The 23,374-nt window shown below is 36.5% G+C and overlaps 2 protein-coding genes across 5 annotated transcripts; one reads left to right on the top strand and one right to left on the bottom strand.

Annotated features, from left to right (window-relative positions):
* Positions 1–220: 220 nt before the first annotated feature.
* Positions 221–4,913, bottom strand: LOC122309956 (5-methylthioadenosine/S-adenosylhomocysteine deaminase-like). 4 transcript variants are annotated; one of them, XR_006242574.1, is made up of 11 exons: positions 4,557–4,912; positions 4,288–4,460; positions 4,042–4,200; positions 3,619–3,768; positions 3,041–3,184; positions 2,101–2,257; positions 1,571–1,743; positions 1,448–1,482; positions 1,290–1,345; positions 825–927; positions 221–617 (listed from the first exon to the last, which is right to left on the bottom strand). XR_006242574.1 is itself a non-coding variant. In XM_043123777.1 (10 exons), exons 1-10 carry the CDS (start codon positions 4,762–4,764, stop codon positions 528–530), a joined length of 1,413 nt encoding a protein of 470 aa, XP_042979711.1. In that variant the 5' UTR covers positions 4,765–4,909; the 3' UTR covers positions 221–527. The 4 variants fall into 4 exon arrangements, 2 of the variants coding, with proteins under 2 accessions (XP_042979711.1, XP_042979712.1); XM_043123777.1 differs by lacking the exon at positions 1,448–1,482 and having other exon boundaries at positions 4,557–4,909; XR_006242575.1 differs by lacking the exon at positions 221–617 and having other exon boundaries at positions 849–927; positions 1,448–1,493; positions 4,557–4,911.
* A 1,711-nt stretch (positions 4,914–6,624) lies between these two features.
* Positions 6,625–7,799, top strand: LOC122310085 (protein FAR1-RELATED SEQUENCE 5-like). Its single transcript, XM_043123972.1, has 4 exons — positions 6,625–6,675; positions 6,766–6,910; positions 6,992–7,240; positions 7,327–7,799. The coding sequence occupies exons 1-4, from the start codon at positions 6,625–6,627 to the stop codon at positions 7,797–7,799; spliced, it is 918 nt and encodes a 305-aa protein (XP_042979906.1).
* The last annotated feature ends 15,575 nt before the right edge of the window (positions 7,800–23,374 follow it).

Below are 23,374 nucleotides of genomic sequence, written 5' to 3'. Positions count from 1 at the left end.
GAAAGTTCGAGAAGGGAATTGGAAGCAAGAGACGTGCTTCTAGGAGGGAAATGAAAGTTCGAGAAGTTTCTGGTCAGATGTTACTTTATTTCAAGATGGGGGGGCTATATATGTACCGGATATGTCCGCGTCGCGTGCTGTCGATTGTTCTCGGTTTCCCGCGTGCGACGGACATGGAACGATGGACTTGAAATTTAATTTTCCTATTATTTTTGTTACGTTACTCTAACGGGCCAAAAGCCCAAATAAAATTCAATAAGTTGCAAAGTCGGCCCAGTTTTGATAGCATTCCGATTTCCCACCAATACCGGTTACATACGGAAACATGAAACACAGTTACACAAGCTTCGCTCAAAGTTTGAAGATATCAAAGGGAGGAGACCAAAAAAACAGATGAGAAAATTGCTGAGAAAGAGCGTGATCGTCTTAAAACTGCTAGAGCTGCTGAGACGATGATAGTTATCAAACCTGCTTACAATGCCAAATGCTTTGCAGCAAGTACAGCGACCACAAGCCCGTTTGAATAATCATAGGATGTTCATTATGCTGGGAATTATAATTCCTGCCCTCTTCAATAGATCGCTAGCAGCTCCCCCTGCCTCCAAAATAACATCTTCCTGCGGAGTTAAAATTTGGGGACTCTTGATAAGGAAAGTACATGTTGTTGATAAACAGTTATATAGTATCTGGTTGAAAATATATATGGCATTTTGATTATCTGATTTGAATTCCCAAAAAAATGCATCAGCTTTTTAAATTTCTACTGTGAATCTTCCTAACCGTTGACAGTTGACTGATACCAATGAAAATTGACTACAAACTACCTCATTTACACGCAAAATCTTCTTATCCTTCATGATCCACTGGCCATTGCACATTACAGAGACCACGTTTTCAGTTCGCATGCAATACACAAGGCTGGAAATGCTGCATGATGGTCAAGTAAACATTCAATAACTGATCTTGGATCAGATTACTGCAACTTCTATATTCTATCTTTGTCGGTTTCATGCATTTGTCTCATTAAATCCAGCCGGTAAATAACTTTAAAAAGTTAAGTATGGCTGATGGTCAATGATTTTTTCCATGCAATTTGAGCTTCAAGTCATTATTTATAATTCCAACTGCAATTTAGTCTCAAAACACACTACAAATAGAAATTCCAGAAAGAAGATTCATTTTCGAGATGGATGAGCAACCATTCAAGTAATGGAATAAAGTCATCAGAATAAAGTCATCATCTACGAACAAGAATACTGCATATCTTTCATCTAGGATAGAGTGCATACCAGTCATGGACAGGAACCATAGGCCAAAGGGAAGGATTGACGACAACCAAGTCAGCCTACCATATGAGAGACACAAACATCAATCAGCCTCAATTATTGAGAGAATCAATAAAATAATCCGGCAATTGTGATCTGATGGATGATATAACAAAGTCTACCTGCATGGTGATCCAGTATAAGGAACTCTTTCTACCTATAACCAAACTAAGAGCAAGGGGGAAAACTTAAAAGGAGAATGAAGCAAAAAGAGAGGAGTGACTAATTTGAGCAAATAGTCCAACCTTTTTCCCAGCCTCAAGTGACCCTATTTCATTATCCCAGAGTACTGATTTTGCACCATTTATTGTCGCCATTCTGAGAACTGTTTCGGCAGGGAGAGCGGTGGGATCGGTGGTTCCGATTCTATGAACTTCCCGTCCTTTGTTAATAAGAGAAGCCAGGTACATCTCATCAACTGCAAGAGTGAATCCATTGAGTGATTTCGAGGCATCAGTCTTAAAATGAGAATCTTTCAGTTACTTATAGTAAATAGATACACCTTTTACTTCGTTAATTGTAGGTTATGCAGCAGACCCTAGAGAATCAGACATTGCCTTTACCTCTCATTTGGTCTCCTTAAATTAGAACATCGGGGATAGCCATACCTAGTATCTATTTTGCTTGCAGTGCATGTGTGATGAAACGTGTCTGGGATACTAAAGAAGTAAAAGAAAAAAAGCAAATTCAGATAAAAGCCAACATTTTATTGGGTATTATCAAACATGACGAAACTGTGAGAATGAAAGGATGGAAATTCAGAATGTGGACAAACCAATGCTCATTCTGTTATTTGATGGTGCGCCATCTGTTCCCAAGGAGACACAAATGCCAGCATCAAGCATCTCCCTAATAGGTGCAAATCCAAGCATGCGCATTGCAGAGGCAGGACAATGAGATACTTTGACTCCAGTGCTAGAAAGAAAACCAATCTGAATAAAGACACACAGATCAAACCAAACCAGCAACATAAAATGAAAACAAGCATGAGACAGCAATACGGACACCACTGGCAGTCATTGATGCATACATAAGAGAAGTAATTACTGTACAGAACCCCACTCACCAACGCTACCGGAACACAATATTTTCTCCCACCACTTCATCTGCTCGGACTTAATACACTTTTCACTTAAATGCCATACCGGCATCGATATGTGAAGCTTCAGATAATATTACCATTATTAGTATGAGTTCTAAGGATCAATCATCTACGAGCAGGGAAACACAGCATAGCACATCAGTTTTAAGGCTAAACATAGCTACCTGATAAATATATTGATGGTTAAAGATCCGTCTTTCTTGAAAGCTTATCTGCTTCTTGTAATCCAAAATTAAGTATACGATGTGCAGTTTCATGGCATCCGTGGTTAACATAGAATTGGAAAGATCACAAAAGATAATTTCGAACAACCTGGGTGGGCAACATAGATGTACAAAAGAAGAAAAAAGCAAAATATATGTGCGGCAATGCCTGTACTTTCAATTAACAGAACCCAAGCCAGAAGATTCCCAAAACAAATTAAACTTGGTCAATAATGAAAAATCAACTCCACTGGCACTACTACCAATCCTCGTTGCTATTCTACTCACCATCTTATATAGAGTATAAGACATCATCCTTACTTTTGTTATCCATAAATAAGATGGTAAAGAAAGGATATTTATGTAATTTCCTTAAAGTTCAGAAAGTAATAAGAGGAAACACAAATTACCTCAGTACTGTTGACCCAAACCGTATGAGCTGAAAGCAAATTGTTTTGGAGAAACCCAATCTTCTCCAAGTATGTAACCGTCCCATGATCAACCTTTCGAGTATCCATCACGAGTTGATTCTCATGGGGTATCTCTGCAACATGCTAAACACCAGAAAAGGTCAGCCTGATCAAGTTGACTTCTTGAGTAAATTTAGTGTTTAAATCAAAGAACAGTTGAAGTTCTTGATATGATAAAGCCAATTGAAATTTATTTATTTATTTTTTAAATTTCATAAGGAGTCAACTGAAAGTTATTTAAATCCATTTTACAATTTAGTAAAATCTACTAGAAGGATCGAATAGAAATGCAGTTTTTGTATTATTTGCACCATGCGAATGTTAGCCCCGTAACGTGGCAGAAAATTCAAATCATGTCATGCATAACAGGGATGCCTAGGTAACATATTTCTACTTTGACAAGACGGCTGCCGCATGCATCATCCAAATTTATCAGGATAGATTATTGAAGCTCATATAGATGTCCTCATATCTTGAAAAAGAAGCTGCATAAACACACGCGCCACAACGTTCAGTACCATATGGATTCCAGTTTTCAGTTCTCTCGTGGCGTCTCTTGTTTCAAGTAGCAAGCGATCAGTTGAATTCATGATTTGTCTAATTCCAAACCACACTCTGATTCGTCCATCTGCTGTATTATGATGCTTCTTGTAGAGCTCCTTTTGAGACTGCCCTTAAAATAAGTAAACCAAATTGAGGACCAAAACAACCAACAGAATGTATAATAGCATATTTGATAATAGTAAGAAAACAAAAATGAATCATAGGCAAACTTTGTTTAGGATATAAACTCGCATTGATTTAACATATGGGTCGTCAATTCAACCTAAAGATGAAAACTTCTACATATGAGATTCTATCGTGCGTGAAATCCACATAGAAATCAAAATTTTAAAAAATGAGTAGAAAAATACAAAGATGAAAACTATATGGTACTCGACCTGAATACAATCATCAGTGGTTCTGGTCGTCCACAACGCCGGCAAACCCTCACCGGAATCCATGGTTGATTGGACCAAACACGCACGCAAGCCCAATAACTCCACCGCCCTCGCCATTCCAGATACGTGCTGCCCCCCTGCTTCAGCAAAGCAAGTTACCTGATTCGAGAAACCGCCAAACATCAACAACCACGGTGTTAGAAACACCTAAAACAAGAAACAAAGAATGTTGTGGCGGGAACTTACACCGGAGTGAATGAGTTCGATGCCGCACAGTAGAGTGGAAATATAAGAATCTTCCTCGGTCATGTTGGACTCGTACGGCCAAATGCGGCCGTGCAACCATGTCATCAAGTCAACGTCATCCGCTATCCCTCTTCCTAGTTGCTGAGAGGTGTGAACATGCGTGTTGATGAATCCTAGTTACATAGAATCACCCAAATACACAAACACAATATAATCAGCTAGCCTACATGGGTTCAAGAAAGAGAAATCAATTAGATAAAGGAGAGTACCTGGGAGTAAGATTTGGGCGTGGAGGTCGATGATTTGGGGAGCGAGAGAAGAGAAATCGCGAAGAATATCGGAAGATTGACCGATGGCTTTGATTGTATCGTGTTGGATGAAGATCCCACCGTTGCGAAAGACTCGGCTTTGAGGATCCATGGTGACAATTACGGCATTGTGAAGTATGATGGACGAGTTGGTGTTCGTTTCCGCCATCGCTCTAGCTATCTGTATCTCTAGCTGCGGCTCGGTTTCGGCGTGGGGTTTGTAGAATTTCAATCAGTCAACGGAAAATCTTTGTCCTATATATCCAAAAACAGAAAACAGGTGGCATTAAATAAAGGGAATAACAAGTGTCGCCCATTTCGTCTCTGTAACGATCATCACACTATCAAATAAAGAAAAAATACTGTATAAATCATATGGACCGAAAGAGTTAAGCTACGGAGAAGCTACTGTAGCAGTGAAGACACTGCACTCACTACGTGGCTTCTCCTAGTTAATTTTTTTTTTTTTTTTTTCCATTTTGACCACCCAATTTGAAATACGGTTTCTGCGTACATCCCCATTCGAAATGAACTCGTGAAGTACCTCTCGTTCGACAATAACCCCCTGCGTACTGGTCCATTTACCCAGGCCTCCCGGCGACAGCATCTCTGTCGACAGCCACTTTCTCTTGCGTCAGCCCGCCGTCTACCCATTGCCGCCGCTCCCCACGAGGTCGTTGAACGGAGCGAGGGAGGGCTGAATCCCTGAAACTCCCTTCTATCTATTTAGAACCCGAATCTACCATTCCTCTTCCCAGCGCCACCTGGCGACGGCAAGTCTCTAATCAGCGCCACCTTGCAAGTCCCCTGAACCAGCGCATCCACTCCCCTTGAAACGACTGTGAACCGACGAAACCATAACTCATTCCAAATTGCTCTATTTCGGGTAAATGCACTGAGAAGTTAAGGAGGTAAATATTTTCAGTTTCCTACGTGTTGTAATATTATATTATTCATGTGTACATCAAGATTTGATTTTTATGTTTTTCGAGATTGGTATGGTAGCTTAGGGCACGGAGAAAAACCTCAGCTTTCTGTTAGTTTTGAATGGGTTGGAAAAATGAGATAAAAATTTCAGCTTTTACTTGTATTCTGTTAGGTTTGAATGGTTGTGGATTGTGAGATAAAAATCTTAGCTTTTTCGATGGGTACTGTAAGTTTGGAATATGGAGGAATGAAATGCTTGTTAGGTTTATGTAAATGACTTGTACGTACATATATTTAGCTATGAGATTAATATCTCAAATTTATCTTCCCTTGATGTGGTTTAACCTATTGCATAAGAACGTGTAATGTGTTTGAAGATTACTGAGTTTAGTTAAGATTACAGAAACCACATAACATGCGTGAGCAAGTTTTCCATTTTTTTTACAGAGTAGGTAATTGGAGACACACTGGAAACATGCGTGAGCAAGTTTTCAAATTTATTTACAGAATGTCTATAGCCAAAATGATAGAATGATAGAATTACGTTTTTAGAGTTTGAAGAAAGTTTTCTAATTTTATTTTTTATTAACTTTAATGAGTAACATACTCCAAAAAAATAAACTAACAATTTGTTCTATTGACTACACTCTCTTAAATGGTTGATAAATCATAAGAACAAATTGTTATTATGATTTAGTGAATATAATTGGAGATGAATTATTAGTGAATATAATTGCTTCATGAAATATGATGTTTATGGCAATCATATTTCATGATATTCTTCTTCCATTGACTACACTCTGTTAAGAGATGTTATTTAACATTTTCGACCTTCACCATATTGGGTAGGTGACTTGAATATGATTTTCTTCATAACCTAAGCTCCTTTGTAGCTCTGTAGTCATTCTCACAATGTTCTTTTATTATTTCTTATTCTTATTCCCATTCCCACTCTTCAAAGATGAGAGAAAAAACCAGTATACTATTTTCATAACTTAGTAATTTCTTCTCATTACTGCCGTTCAATCATAACCTATGATCTAATTTGCAGAATCTAACTAACAGCATAATTGCTGCTTGCTGCTGACTTTTGATGTAAATCATGGCCAACCCATTTGATGAAGACTTTAACCCATTTGATCATTCATTTGAGGTATATTTATTTGAAAATTTAAAAGGGTCTATTTTGCTTAGTTTATTGAGAAACTAACATGGGTTGCCTAACAATGTCCTATTTGAGCAGATGCCACCTTATATGCCATACACTCCACCGACTAATCCAGAAGACCTGACACAAGAAGCGCCCCCTGAGTCAACTGCTGCTGAATTTGAAAAAAATGTTGGGTGTTCATCACGAATTAGTGATGACAGTGTTCATGACGCCGATGGTATTTATAGTTTCCTTTTAAATGATTATCGTACCTGAGCTTTCTTTTTATGCTAATCCATTCATATTTGAATAAATGTAGAAATGGTATTCGACATAAATGAAGATTTAGAGGGTACCACTGATGTCCAAGAAGATGAGGTACGAGTTGATGCACCCAGATCTAGTATGGAATTTGCAAGTGTGAAAGAGCTGACAGTCTACTATAAGCATTATGCGAAACAACAGGGTTTTGGTGTATGGATACAGAGGACTAGGAGAGATGATGATAGGACGCCAGTTTATGTGACAGTTGGTTGTGCCCATGGCGGAAAGTACCAACCTAAGAATAGTAATATGTCGAAGCCACGGCCAACAACTAGGACGGATTGTATGCGACATTGAGTAAGACTAACAAGTGGGTTTTCACCATTGTAGAAAATATACACAACCACGTAACTGTAAGCCCCAAGAAGACTAGGCTATTGCGATCTCACAAGGTTCTAGATGAATACAGCCAAAGGGTCCTCGACTTGAATGATCAAGCCGGTATACGACTGAATAAGAACTTTTTTTCTCTTGTCGTTGATGCAGGAGGTTTTGAGAATTTTCAGTTTCAGGAGAAAGATTGTCAGAATTATATTGATAAGGCAAGACATTTACAGTTGGGTAAAGGAGGTGGAGATGCACTTAATCAGTATTTCAAAAGAATGAGAGACAAGAATGATGGGTTCGTTTCTGTCATGGACGTGGATGATGAGGGGAGGTTACGAAATGTCTTTTGGGCTGATGCTCGTAGTCGAGCGGCCTATGAGTATTTTGGCGATGTAGTAACCTTCGATACTACGTACCTAACAAATAGGTACAGAATACCTTTTGCTCCATTCGTTGGTGTTAACCATCATGGGTAGTCCATATTACTAGGGGCCAGATTGCTTTCGAGTGAGGACACAACCACTTTTGTGTGGTTATTCCAAATGTGTTTGGATTGCATGAATGGTCGGGCCCCCTATTCCATCATAACCGACCAAGATCGGGCAATGAAGAGTGTTATTGCCATTGTATTCCCCAACACTCGTCATAGATTTTGTTTATGGCATATCTTGCGCAAACTTCTAGAGAAGTTGGAGTCTCATGCCATGTTCAATGTGGGGTTGAAGACTGACATTCAGACAACATTATATGATTCACAGACCATCACCGAATTTGAGGAGAGTTGGGGTGAACTACTTGAGACGTATGATCTACTCGGCAATAAATGGTTCCAAGCCCTATACGAGGAAAGGTCTTTTTAGATTCCAGCTTACTTGAAAGGTGAATTTTGGGCTGGTATGAGCACGACCCAAAGGTCAGAAAGCATGAATGCATTTTTCGATGGGTATGTGCATTCCGGAACGACATTGAAGAAATTTGTTGATCAGTTTGATAATGCACTTAGAAAGAAGGTTGAGTTCGAGACACTTGCTGATTTCAAATCTATCAACCAGACTATTCCCTGTGTATCTCACTTCAACATAGAGAAGCAATTCCAATCCGTATATACAAATGCAAAATTCAAAGAGCTCTAAAGGGAGTTGCTAGGCTTAATGGCTTGTAATTGTTCGTTGGTAAGCACAGAAGGGTCAATTTTAAAATACGATGTGTTGGATGAAATTTCTACTGACGAGCTCATTAAAACAGTCAATTACTCAGTATACTTTAATGAAAAGGAGGTGGATGTGCGATGCACATGTGGACTATTTGAAACGAGGGGGATTCTACGTAGGCATGCACTTAGAGTTTGTCAGTTGAAGAATATTAAAGAGCTGCCAAATGTATATGTGTTGGATCGCTGGAGAAAGGACATAAAGAGGAGATACACCTTACTCAGGAGTAGTTACGATATTTATGGTGACAGAGAGGATAGTCAGAATTATGAGCTTGTTGTTAAGAGATGTTTGAAATTAGCAACCAAAATAGCCTCAAATAATGAAAAAGTCCATGCATTCCTACGTGTTGTTGATGACTTTGAGAAAAAATGTGAAGACTCAACACTAGACTCCACACTCAAACAGACGAAGGAGAAAGCAGATGTGGTATTGGATAAGGGGAAAAAGATATTAAGCCCAAATGTGGTACGAGGAAAAGGGAGACCCCCAAGTAAGAGGAAGGTTCCACCTGTGGAAAAGATGGCCACAAAAAAAATTAAACGGGTAATTTATTGCTTTGTTTTAACCTGCAATACAATACTTTTTCATCATGAGTTTAAAATATGCCTTTCTATTGTTTGGGAACTTGACATAGCTTAATTTGAATCATGAACTGAACTTGACTTGACATGAACTTGATCTGAAACTTAACTTAGCATGAACTTGCTCTGAAACTTGAATTAACATGAAAAATACATACTCCACAGTTGTTGTGGCTCCATGTATTCTACGTGTAAATACATACTCCACAGTTGTTGTGGCCCCATGTATTCTACACAAACTTGACTTAACATTAAAAATACATACTCCACAGTTGTTGTGGCCCCATGTATTCTATGTGTAAATACATACTCCACAGTTGTTGTGGCCCCATGTATTCTATACATCACTATGCAGTTAAATACATACTCCACAGTTGTTGTGGCCCCATGTATTCTACATAAACTGAATATACTCAAGATGAAACGTGACTGGAATATGAAAGGACTGAAGCCCTGACGTAACATAACGTGACTTGAACATAATTTGAAATACATAACCAACTTGAGATAGTAACATTTCGTAACATGGCATAACATATAACAAACAACATATTTAGCATAACATATTTGTAATGTATAGTAATACATGACAGAATATATTGTGTAACAGATAAAAATTGATGACAGAATAAATTCTGTATAATAGACAATTACATAATAACTTGGCATGGCATGACATATATGATAACATACATACATACACTGTAATTCTTTTACTTAGCACACAAACACAGTAGACTGCTAGTAAGTTAAAAGCTAACTTACCTCGATCTCCGCGTTTCTTATAAAACTTGAAGTGCGATCACGAGGAACTGTAATTAGTGATTCTAAAAGTTAGAACTAAATCATTAATAATTTGAAATACGGAAAATACTAACTTAAAGAGTAAAATTTTTATTTTACTCTCTACATGTGGGAAAATGACCGTTTTACCCATAACTTAAGGATTTTGCATACTAACTTCAAAAGTTTCCAACCAATCAATTACTTTAAATGTTAATAACTATAGATAGAGGTTTATACCATCACGATGCACATCAGACGGTGCATCACCATACAACACGGAGTACACTCCACGTATACTCCCTTCCTTCTACGCCACACATCACTACATCACACGTCACACGTCACGTCGCTGCACTACACAGAATACGCTCCACGCGTACTCTCTTCACATATCATGCCATATCACAACTACGGCATCTATCTCATGTCCACACTTCATAGTACAATCCACAATACTACAATTCAAGCCCAACACTTCACAACTACATTTCGCTTCACAACTACGCAGCGAACTCCACAATTATTAATTACGCATTCTTCGATCCAATCAATCAACTATTTTAAACGTAAATAATTAGAGATAGAGGGTTATACCATCGACGGGCTAACCCGTGCGTCACTTGCTGCTCGTCACGGTTAAGCGTCGGAGGAACGTACGTGGCGGTAACACCGCGTACGGTGGCTGTCCACCACATAAAGTGGTAGTTTGGGCTTGAGAAAAGCTAGGCGTGGCCTTGGAAGGCTCATGGTGGCCTCGTGGTGGTCGAAGGTGGCGGAGCACGGCGGCATCATGCCGTGAATAGTAAATCCGAAAGCTAGGAGTTCGCTTGAGGTGGATGAAAGCCATAGAACTTCATGGGAAGCTAGGGAAAGGTAGATGAACATGTGGTGGAGCTGTGGTGGCGAGGTGGTGGCCATACGGTGGCTCAAGGCGGCGGATCGGCCGTTTGAAGCCATTTTCGGCCTTGGAGAGTGAGGGAGAGTGAGAGCTCTACATAGCTCCGTTGGCCATGAAATTTCTTGGGGAAGTTCTTGGTGATGAGAGGAACAAAGTGGTGGTGGTGAAACACCATGGGTGGCCGTGTACGGTGGTGCACGGCGGTGCAACCGAACGTGTGTGTGTGAAGACCCATCGGAGAAAAAGTGAGAGTTAGGAGAAAAGAAGGACATGGGGAGGAAGCTCTTGACATGGTGGTTCCATTGGTGGTGCTTGGTGGCCGTTTCGACCGTGTATGGTGGTCCAAAGAGGAGGAAAAAGGGTTAAGACCCATTTCTTTGGAAGAGAAAAGAGAGATATCGGGTGGCCGGTTTAACTCACCACCGGTGAGGTTGTGGTCGCCGGTGATGGAGGGTCATGCCGGTGTGGGAGGTGAGGCACGGCGGCCGGAGGTGGCGCCGGCTGGAAACTTCAACCGAACGGGCATGGAGGAGCACATGCACGTCGGCCATGAAGAGAAAAGAGAGGAGAGAGAAAAGAGAAAGAAGAAGAAGAAAAGAAAAAAAAAAAGGAAAAAGGAAAAAGTGAAGGGAAAAGAATAGGAGCCTGGGTATTTAATCTCAGTCCTACACTTCGGGATCCTCAAAAGGATCTAACGATGAGTTTTAAACACTGATTTGAAAACGCGTAAGTATTTTATTTAAAATAAACACTTTAATAAAACACTAAGAGAAATTAAGATAGAATATTATTTTATAAACTAAAGTTTATAAAATAATATTTCTTCATCATTATCTAAATTGATAATATATCATTAATCACTCAAAGAGGATAAAACCATTTAATTTAAATAAGAGTTTTTAACGTAAGGTTAAACCTCTTAATATTTTAAAACAACTAAAATATTTAATATAAGATATTATCCACAATTATAATATTTTCAGAGCTCATTAAAATATTATAATTGTGCTACATTAAAACATACTTATCTAATAATACTGAAAATATATTCTATAGATATTTTCATAATATTTAAAATATTCGTAAGCATTAAAATATCTATCTTATTTTGAAATCCGCAAGATAGTTTTCAAAACACGCCATCGAGATACAGTACGTAGAATAAGTTTCAATACGTAGATCGAGGCTCATAAAGAAGAAGAAGAAAGGAGCGGATATTACAATAAGCTAATTTATAGAGTTGTCACGGGGTTTCCAATAGAAATTCCTTAAATTAAATTTTCTAGCGGGTTGTTACAGCATGTTTGTGTTGGAAATATGTATTTCAATGGAGGTGGGAAAATGTAAGTAGACAACTACAAATGTATTGATGTATATGACTTGGAAGTCACATTTAGGCCCCCTGCACTTTTACTTTTGTATGGTGATCAGAATTGAATGTCATCTATTTTGTCACAGGCTGTGGGGAATTTGTATAGGCAAACTAATGCTTGCACTCGAGTGCTCATTAGAATGTCCTCTAGTTTTTATGGATATTAATTATATTGTTTTAATTTATCAAATATTTGTGGCCTGTGCACCCTGAAGCCTTTCGGGTAAAACTAGTTTGACAATACTATGTTAATGCATTGTGATTTCAGGTAAGAAAAAAAGCCCAGACACTCTGAAACCAGCATAGAGAGAAGCACAGAAATGTCAATAACCTACATATTTCCAACCAGAATTTTCAATCTACTACAAGAAATGACAATGTGGCTAGTACATAATCTCTCAACTACAACAAGTACATCCATTGTTAATAATTACACAGTGGGCATCAACAAGAAATTACAATAAGTATATCCCCAACGTCTACTTGAGAAGTATTTCCCTTTTCAGATGTCTCATTGATTCAGTACCAACATGGGTTAACAACCATAAAGTTAATGAAAATTTACATGGTTTTCAGTACCAACATGGGGTTAACAAGCTGTCACAAAAAAAAAAAAAACCCAGACAGCTCCAAAATTAACTTTTTGCCCTACATGGTATTTATCCAAACCAAGCAAAGACAACTACAAATGTCAAAACCCAGTACATCATCAGTAACTTTTGTTTCTATTTTTTCAGATTCTTCACAGCATCTCGGAGTTTTTCTTCCCTTTTCCTAACATCATAGTCGCGCTGTAATACGTCCTCCTAGCTACAAGAAGCCTTATTCTCTCTGACACGAAAATTCTCCTCTAGTAGAGTTAGTATATCCAACCAAACGAAAAATTCACACCGAGCATCTCCCTGCACACAGTGGCAAACTCCTAATTAACATGATTTCAATACACCCAACTTGTCAAAAAATGATATGTAAATAATATTTTTTGGGTATTACCGTATTATAATTTGGGCATGCAAAAAACCTCATTCTGAGATTTTTTTTGGTGTGAGATGTTTTTAGTAGTGTTTTTAAACCACACCAACAAGTTGGTGACTCCATCACAAAATCATTAACTTCAGATGATGATTAGGATGGTGCCATGCGTGATTCTGAAAAATGAAATACAAATTCAAAGACATAAAAAAAAAAAAAAAAAAAAAAAAAAAAAAAAAAAAAAAAAAAAAAAAAAAACCTATTAACATGGTGGAGTTAATAACCACCCAACTTAGTGACCAAAATCTGCCTTTCCATAGGGCAAAACAAAGCCAATAAACTGTAACAATTCCACAAGAAACCATAGGGAAATGGATTACGTGGTAATAGGTTTCTATAGTTTTAAGGTTCAAACTTCTCTAGACCATGGTCATTAGTAGCTCAAGGTAAGAGTATATAAAAAAAAATGTAATTGGAGATGTAAATAGACTTTTTCTTTTAGCACTCACATGAAAATATACAAAAATCCAAGGCCAACAGCCGGGACCAAAATCTACCCTTCCATATGACTCAACAAGGCCAATAAACTGTACAAATTTCACGAGTCCATATCTTTCTCACTTTGCCTTTTTTTAAAGCCCCATTGTGGTATATAAGCAGGATGTGTATATAATAAGCATATATTAGACCAAAATCTGCCCTTTCATATGACATAAGTAAGCCAATAAACTGTACAAGTTCCACAAGTCCATATCTTTCTCACTTTGCCTTTTTTAAAAGCCCCATTGTGCTATATAAGCAGGATGTGTATATAATAAGCATATATAAGACCAAAATTTGCCCTTCCATATGACATAAGTAAGCCAATAAACTGTACAAATTCCACAAGTCCATATCTTTCTCACTTTGCCTTTTTTAAAAGTCCCATTGTGGTATATAAGCAGGATGTGTATATAATAAGCATATATGGGACCAAAATCTGCCATTCCATATGACTCACCAAAGCCAATAAACTGTACAAATTCCACAAGTCCATATCTTTCTCACTTTGCCTTTTTTAAAAGCCCCATTGTGGTATATAAGCAGGATGTGTATATAATAAGCATATATTAGACCAAAATCTGCCCTTCCATATGACATAAGTAAGCCAATAAACTGTACAAATTTAACAAGTCCATATCTTTCTCACTTTGCCTTTTTTAAAAGCTCCATTGTGGTATAAGCAGGATGTGTATATAATAAGCATATATTATATGGAAATAATAAGCAGTCAATGGTATACAAATGCTCTTCGACCAAACAAGATGCCCCAACGATGTGTATACATTTCATATGAAGAGTATTACAAATGAGCTTGACGTCTACATAAGGTGTATCATACGAACTCAAAGACAAAATCATTTGAACAACTCCTAAATTAGTCTAAAATTCATAAAACCAAGGAGTAAAAATCAGCACACAAAGAAGTAAAAAAAAGTAGGAATTACATAACAAGATTCAATAATTTTTACCTAGCTCCCTTTGTACCATTTTTTAAGATTACCAGTTAGCACTGTAAAGCAAATAAATTAGGAAAAATTAACCTGGAGCAGCGTTGGACCGGATCAAGTGGGGTTTCCTCCCTACATACACAAATATATACTGTTATTACAATGGATTTTAACTCATCATGCAAATCAACAAGGAAGCTATCTATACAAAATAAATAATAAATATATTTACTTACCCATTTCAACTACAATGTTTTCTCAACCCAAATCGAAATAGAGAGTGTGTGATGGAGAAAAACCGAAGTTAACGACGGAGGGAAAACATTGAAGACAACTGCCACGAGGAACAAAGCTTCAATCGGAGTGACCGAAGGCTAGGGTTTCTACAAGACAGAGAGAGAAAGAGAGACATATTAGAAGACGACTATGACGGGGCGAGAAGAGGAAGACGACCATGGGGCGAGGAGAGAGAGAGTGTGAGAGAGAGAGAGTGTGTGAGAGAGAGAGATGAAATTGTGAGGGCTGAGGGTCCTCGGCACCCTCAGTCCTTTCTACGCTCGGAAGGGGGGGGGAAATGAGGGGGGGTTAATTTCGAATTAGGGATTCGAAATGAGGGAGACGGTTCTTTGGCATTAGTGAACCCGGTCCGGTCTACGCGTCATGTGTGCATTGTGTGCACCGAACAGTGGCTGCTAAGTAGATTTATTCGGACTGAAAATAGAATAAATCATATTTATCTCGTTGAAGTTATGATCAAGGCTAGAAAAGACCCCTCCAAATGTGTGGTAGTTATTCCTGATTAATCATGTCATGTGAGAGATGGATCCTGCAAAATGTATATGGGATCGCACAAAACCATTTTATTATTTCATATATGTATTTAATATTTTTATTTGGAAAGTGTGCATGTCCTCTTGAAAGAAAATTATTAGGTATGAATGGCGAGATACTCGTGTCATCCTATTACAATGTAATGTCACGTAATTAAAATTATTTCTATAAATAAAATTTTTAATTAATATGACATTTTATAATAGAATTAGAGTATCAATGATGCATTTATATTATAAAATTATTTAATAACTATTTAATATTTAAATGGTGAGTTTCACATATCAATGTTTAGTTTCTGTACGTGCTTATTGAAATTCTTCCAATCTATTTCTTGCTGGGGAGCCTCGAATTTATTTTAAAAAATAAATGAATTTCTTCTATCCCATATATAGTCTTCTCATTGTTACTGCAACCCATGCCATTTAATCTCTGTAGAATTCAATCTATCATTCAGCCTCTCCCACAATTTCAGAAAATCAACTTCCCATGTAGACCATTTAATTATCAGAAATATAAAGTAGTGTCTCGAATGAGTTTTTTTTTTTTTTTTTTTTTTTTTTTTTTAACTTAGTGATTAAAGAAGTGTTATTTAGTAAAATTGTAAATTTTTTTATTTTAAAAAAAATATTTAAGAATATAAAAAAATTAATTAAAAAAATCAACAAAAAAAAAACTTTTTAACTTATTTATCAGGTTTTCTGATTACATCCTTATGTAGAGTTAGCACCACCCTTTAATTATTGAGTTTTGTTATTCATAAGTTTCATACACCACACATCACATAATTTTTTATTTTTAAATATTTTTTTTTTAATTTTATTCTTCTTAAAATAATTAAATTTTTTTACTCATTATTTATAGGGCTGGGCAACCGGGCCGGATTTTTTCCCGGCCCAGAAAACACCCGGGCCGGTACCCAGTTTCTAAAACCCGGGTAAACACGGGTTTTTAAAAAACCCAAACCCAGTGCCAAAACGATGCCGTTTTGGCACTGGGTTATATGCATCCCGATTCCCCCCCACCCTCAATCTGACTCTCTCTCTCTCTCTCTCTCTCTCTCTCTCTCTCTCTCTCTCTCTCTCTCTCTCTCTCTCTCTCTCTCTCTCTCTCTCTCTCTCTCAACCAATTTTCCTGAAACCCTAGCCTCATCTCGTCGTCACCGTCATCCACTCATCTCGTCGTCGCCGTCATCCTGTCTTCGGTTTCATCTGGTCATCCTCAGAAACACTACAAATCAGGTTAGTTTTTGATAAACTCTTCTTCCATTTCGGTTTTTTAGTTTATGGTGTGGTTTGTTTAGTGGATGTGATTTGTTTGGTGTGGTTTCTGATTTTGGGTGTGATTTGTTTTGGGTTTCTGATTTGAGTGTGATTTGTTCTTTCACAGTCGATTTATCTATTAGAGACAGAGTTGATTCACGCGTGCTTTTTTGGTTTAGGGATTTTTCATAATCCAACAAATTAATTTATCCGAACCTATAATTTCATCAAAATCCCTTACTAGATCTTAGGAGATCATTATATTACTTCAAAAAATACCTAGTATATATATATATATATATATATATCTATATCTGAAAAGAGAAATTTATAAATAGATTCTGTCAGAATAATTAAATAGAATGATATTCTTATAATAATTAATTCCCAGGCCAAGTTAGAAAAAAGCTAGGATACTAATTAATTTGTGGGATAAATAATTGAACCGATGAACACTTCTAACCGGATTTTCCTATTAAGTATAATTGCAAAATCTTCTCCAATGTCGAGGTCCGCAAGGCCGAAACTATGCTGCCAAGGCCAAAATTAGTTCTAAACTAGACCTTCATGCCTCCATTTCCCAGTAAAAAGTTTAGACAAAGGTTCCGCCTATCATTACTTGAATTCAGTGTAAAATGTATTTGTTACAACATGAGATGACACTTGTCGCTGTAAGGATATCGTTTGTCACTTTCGTTTCTTTAAGTTTGGTTCTTTTTTTCTTTTTTCCATTTTTCCCTTTTAATGGGAAATGAAGCATGTCATAAATGGATGTTCAGGGTGCTATTAAAGTTGAGCTTGTTGGTGATTTCATTGTCTTGTTGCAATTGATTGGTTTTGGTTTTGAAAGTATATATGCTGAATGGTATCAAGTTGTCTAGCCACTTGGAGCTAGTGTTTCGACCAAAGTTTTCTTATCTGGCCACACAAAAACACATTCATTGGAGAAGAGTAATGTAATGAACAGGGAAAGACAACCAGAGAATCAGTATTTTTTAAAGAAAAAATCTTTTGGGTTTGGATTTTGCTTTCCTTATCTTCCCTTATTTGTATATATTTTGTGGGCATATATATTTTATAGTCCTCCCAAACAAGCAGAGCTACCCTTTTATCATGGCACACTTGAAAACAATTTCCAACATAATTCTGTATTGGACCATTCTGTTCGATCAAGCTGGAGATGATTTGCAACATTGTTTTTCTTGTCACTTGTGAACCTAAACCATGTGGTTTTTGGCTTTCCACATGCAGATTTTTGGAAAAAAAAAATCTCTTATCATTTACTTTTGAAAGTATTGATTTGAAAGTATTGATATTCACATGTCGATTTCAATAAAGAGCCATTAGATGAGTAGTGATTAGTTGACTGCACCATTTAACTGCAAATGAACCATATTTGCTCCGAAAGTTCAAATCTTGAACCTGAAGCCTTTCTTTATTTGCCAAATTTTCAGTTTGATTTTTTTGGATTTAGAATACTAACTCATTTTGGTTACAATTAACCAACTGATTTTTCCAACTAAATAATTAGTTGTTATGCCTTCAAACTCACCTCCTTTTGAGTTTCAAGAGTTTCTTTGTCATACTTGTGTTTTAATTTCCCCCTTTTTTTTTGGTAACTTTAACAGATGGAAGAAGATTCTGTGAGCTGTAATGTCGGTATAACCCAAGGGGTTGGCGACTCCTCTTCTATTCCATTGGATGTAGAGGAGCTTGGGACTCTTCCAACCCCTTATTCATCCACACATACACAAGAACCTACCCGTTCCATCCCACCTTTACCCAAGAAATCCAAAAAAAAACCTAGCAACCAATCTGTGGTATAGAAACACTATACTAGAGTGCAACCTATTGATCACGATAACCCAAAAGCTCAGTGCAATTATTGCGCTAAGCTATACAGTTGCCACTACAAAAATGGCACTTCATCTATGTTACACCACCTCCAGAATGCATGTGAAACTTCCCCTCTTAGAGTTAAAGGAGTTGGAAGAAGTCAATCCTCTAGTGTTAAGAGGGATGCGGAGGGAAGAGTGTATAGTCCACAAATCCTAGTAAAGTACGATGCAAAAAAACTTAGGGTGTCAACCGCTAAGTATTTTATTAGATGCGAATTGCCTTTTAAGCTTATGGAGCATGAAGGTTTTATTGAATATGTAACGGATTTAGAGCCTCGATTTACTTTGCCATCTCGAGCCACTTTAAAAAGGGATTGTATTAAACTGTATAAAGAAGAGAAGATATAGTTAAAAAAATTCTTAGATGGTCAAAGAATTTGTCTTACCACCGATACTTGGACGTCGGTGCAAAATCTGAACTACATGTGCATTACTGCACATTTTATTGATTGCAATTGGAGATTGCACAAAAAAATACTTAAGTTTTGCCAAATTCCTGACCATAGGGGTGAAACTATTGGGAGAGTGTTAAACTCGAGATTGCATGAATGGGGTATTCATAAAATTTTAACCATCACAGTTGATAATGAATCCTCAAATGATGTTGCTGTTGATTATATGAGGAGGAGAATAAAAGACCATGATCGTACTATACTGGGTGGTGAATTTCTTCACATACGATGTGCTGCCCATATATTGAATCTGATTGTTATGGATGGCTTGAAGGATGTAATTGATTTTGTGTCAAAGATTAGGGATGATGTCCGATATGTGAAATCCTCGCATTCAAGATTTGCCAAGTTCAAGGCTTGTGCAGTAAAGGAAAAAATTAGTGGGAGGATGATTTACTTGGATGTTCCTATTAGATGGAACTCTACATATTTGATGTTGAGTACCGCTGAAAAACACAAACAAGCCTTTGAACAATATGCGTTTGTGGATGACCAATTCTTGAACCCCACTAGCAATGATTAGAAAAATGCACAGATTTTTGTGGAGTTGCTGAAAGTTTTTTATGATATATTGAGCATTTCTAGTTCTTTGTATGTGACAGCTAATGTTTATTTTGAGCAACTTTGCACAATTGAGGATACATTAAATGATATGTGCTTGAGTGATGATATTATCACTAGTACTATAGGCATAAATATGAGAAACAAGTATGAGAAGTATTGGGGTAGCACAAATAGGTTTAATTTGATGATATATGTTGCTTTTGTGCTTGATCCACGATATAAAATGATGGCAATGAATTTCTGGTTGCAAAAATGCAGAGGGTGTGAGTTAGCGAATAAGATAGAGGACAGGGTTAAACTCCTTTTAGGCCACTTGATTGAGCAGTATAACACATTTCGTGTGGCTAGTGGGAGGAGTTCTAATGTGACTCAAGGAAGGCCAAGCAGCACTAATATAAATATTGGTAATGAGCCAACACCGGTTCCTACTAAATTTAAGATCATGTTTACCAACTTTCTTAAGGAACGGGGTGTTACGAATTTTAGATCGGAACTAGATAGATATTTTTCTGAGACGTGTATAGACGACTCGCTCGGTTTTTGTAACAGTCCGCAAGAAATTCAATTGTAAAATTTCTATTAACTTTAGGAATCTCGTGAAGACCCCATAAGTTTTCACGAATCCATTAATCGTATAGGTTTTTGTCTAACTACATAGTTAGTGTCATTATTTACTATAGTATCAGAAGTGTGTTTTTGATTATTGGAGATAGTTAGAAGTATCAAAATGTATTATGGTTTGTGCCATTAGACTCGGAGGGTTATTTAAGGTCTTATGGCGCAATAACATTTTTTCATATTTTCGGACAAAACGTCTGTTCAAAACTGTAGATATTATTGGATAAAAATATCTTAAGCTAATTTTGTGGATATTATTGGATAAAAATATTTTAAGCTAATTTCGTGGATATTATTGGGTAAAAATATCTTGAATTGATTTTTGTAGATATTATTAGGTAAGAGAGTCCTATACTCCACTCTCACTTCGGGTAAGAGAGTCCTACACTTACTCTCACTCCAGCCTCATCTCTTCCATATCTCATCCGTAAGTATCTCCAGCCATCACCCATGAACTTATCTTCATTTACACGTTCCTTTAAAAGAATATCAAACACTTTCTCTTGGACAGCTTTTAGGAGTTCTTTTGCACGCCCATTTCGAAGCTTTTGTAAATATTTTATCATAAAGTCTCATTCATATAAGTTGTTTCTTTTTTAGTCTAGTTTACATGGATATCTTATTTGTCTCATTTTAAGATCATTTGGTTAGTCAAATATTATGTAAACTATACAAAGGTCATTCTAGAAGATAAACTGGAGAATATGTTATAGTTTGAAGTTTTTGACCAAGCTAATGGATAGATATTGGTCCGAAATTTTTATGGAGTATTTTTAACATGTATATATGACTATTGGTTGAGGATTTTTGCATGATTAAAGGTTTTGATGAAAGATTTTCTTAGATTTAGAAACTTAGAAACTGGAAGAGGAAAAACAGTTTCTGTTTTGAGAAAGTTTAACTCTTTGGTGGTCTAAACCTATTCCAATGACTTTGATAATTTTATTGGAGGATCATAAGCATCTTATATACATGTTATATTATTATTTTGAAGATATTTGATGTTAGTTTCAAAGATATGAAATTTTATACAAAGAGATATTCAGATAAGCCAAAGTGTGGATGTTCTTGGCTAAATTTATGTTTTGGTTAATTTTTAACCATGTGATCTTGAATTAGAAGTTTATATATATTTTAGGATATCTTTTTAAACCATGTGATGGTTTGGTTTGAAGATCACATCTTTATAAGTCATAGATCAAAAGGTTAATCAAAACAAGTTAGAAACAAAAATCAATGGAAATAGCATATGGGAATTTCGGCCCTATGGAGTTTTAAATAGTTGTGATTAGTTTTAAATTTTTCTAAATTGATATTTGAGTTAAGGATAAAATTTACATGAGACATGTAAATTTTGGTGACTTTTGGAGTTAGTATGCAAAATCATTAAGTTATGGGTAAAACAGTCATTTTCCTACATGTAGAGAGTAAAATAGAAATTTTACTCTTTAAGTTAGTATTTTTCATATTTCAAGTTATTAGTGATTCAATGCTAACTTTTAGAATCACTAATTACAGTTCCTCGTGATCGCGCTTGAGGTTTTATAAGAAACGCGGAGATCGAGGTAAGTTAGCTTTTAACTTACTAGCACTTTACTGTGTATGTGTGCTAAGTAAAGGAACTACAGTGTATGTATGTGTGTTATAATTAGGGGTGAGTATCGGCCGGTCCGGACCGGCAAAACCGACCGGACCGGCACTGTTTGGACCGAACCGGACCGGACCGAATTGGGACCGGTCCGGTCCGGTCCAATTTTTAAGGGACCGAGAGGATTCGGTCCGGTCCCGGTCCGGGAGCTTTTCACCCCGGACCGGACCGAACCGGACCGAATAGAAATTAAAAAAAAATATATTTATATATATTATTTATATAATAGTTGTATATAATTAATTATATAATTATATATGGTATAAAAAAATATTAATAGTCTAATATAGACTATAGTTATAATATGTATTAAATCACTATAACTACATAGAGTATTAGTAATAAGAGTATTACTATTATTTAATATAGTATTACATATAGTATTACTATCATTACATATAGTTATTAGTTATAGTATTAGTACTAGTATAGTTATTAATACTAGTATAGTTATTAGTACTAATAGACTAATAGTATTAGTTATTAGTATTACATATAGTTACATATATAGTTATCACTATAACTATTATTACATATAGTTATTAGTTATAGTATAGTTATTATTACATATAGTTATTAGTTATAGTATTATTACTAATAGACTAATAGTATTAGCATATTACTAATATATATATATAATAGTATACTATATATATATTAAATATATTACAATATAATTACATAAGTATTAAAAAAAATGTCATTAGATAAAAAAAATAAAAATAAAAAAAAAAAAAAAAAAAAAGTCAACCTTGGACCGAATGGACCGACCGGACCGGACCGGACCGAATAGGACCGGACCGAACCGGTCCTGAGGGAGTTCGGTCCGGTCCAGGGTGAGAAAACCCTGGACCGAATAGGTTCGGTCCGGTCCACAAAACCTCCCCGGACCGAACCGAACCGGACCGAACTCCCCCCTAGTTATAATATATGTCATGCCATGCCAAGTCATCACGTAATTATTTGTTATACAGAATTTATTCTGTCATCAATTTTTATCTGTTACATAATATATTTTGTCATGTATTGCTGTACATTACAAGTACATCATGTTAAGTATGACATCTATTACATGTATGTCAAGTCATGTAATATTCACTGTTGCAAGTATGTCATATTAAATATGTTGTCTATTATATGTTATGTCATGTTACGAAATATTTCTATCTCAAGTTGGTCATGTATTTCAAGTTATGTTCAAGTCACGTTATGTTACGTCAGGGCTTCAGTCCTTTCGTATTCCAGTCACGTTTCATCTTGATTACTTATGTATGGGATCACAGTAATTGTGATGCACACATTACGTGAGACACAGCAATTGTGACACGTAGAATACATGGGGCCACAACAACTGTGGAGTATGTATTTAAGCAGTTAAAGAATAAGTTTTCGTAGAATACATGGGGCCATAACAACTGTGGAGTATGTATTTACATGTAGAATACATGGGGCCACAACAACTATA

Source organism: Carya illinoinensis, chromosome 5, assembly GCF_018687715.1.
Source record: "Carya illinoinensis cultivar Pawnee chromosome 5, C.illinoinensisPawnee_v1, whole genome shotgun sequence".
Taxonomy (NCBI): domain Eukaryota; kingdom Viridiplantae; phylum Streptophyta; class Magnoliopsida; order Fagales; family Juglandaceae; genus Carya; species Carya illinoinensis.
This window is presented reverse-complemented; position numbering and strand designations above follow the sequence as displayed.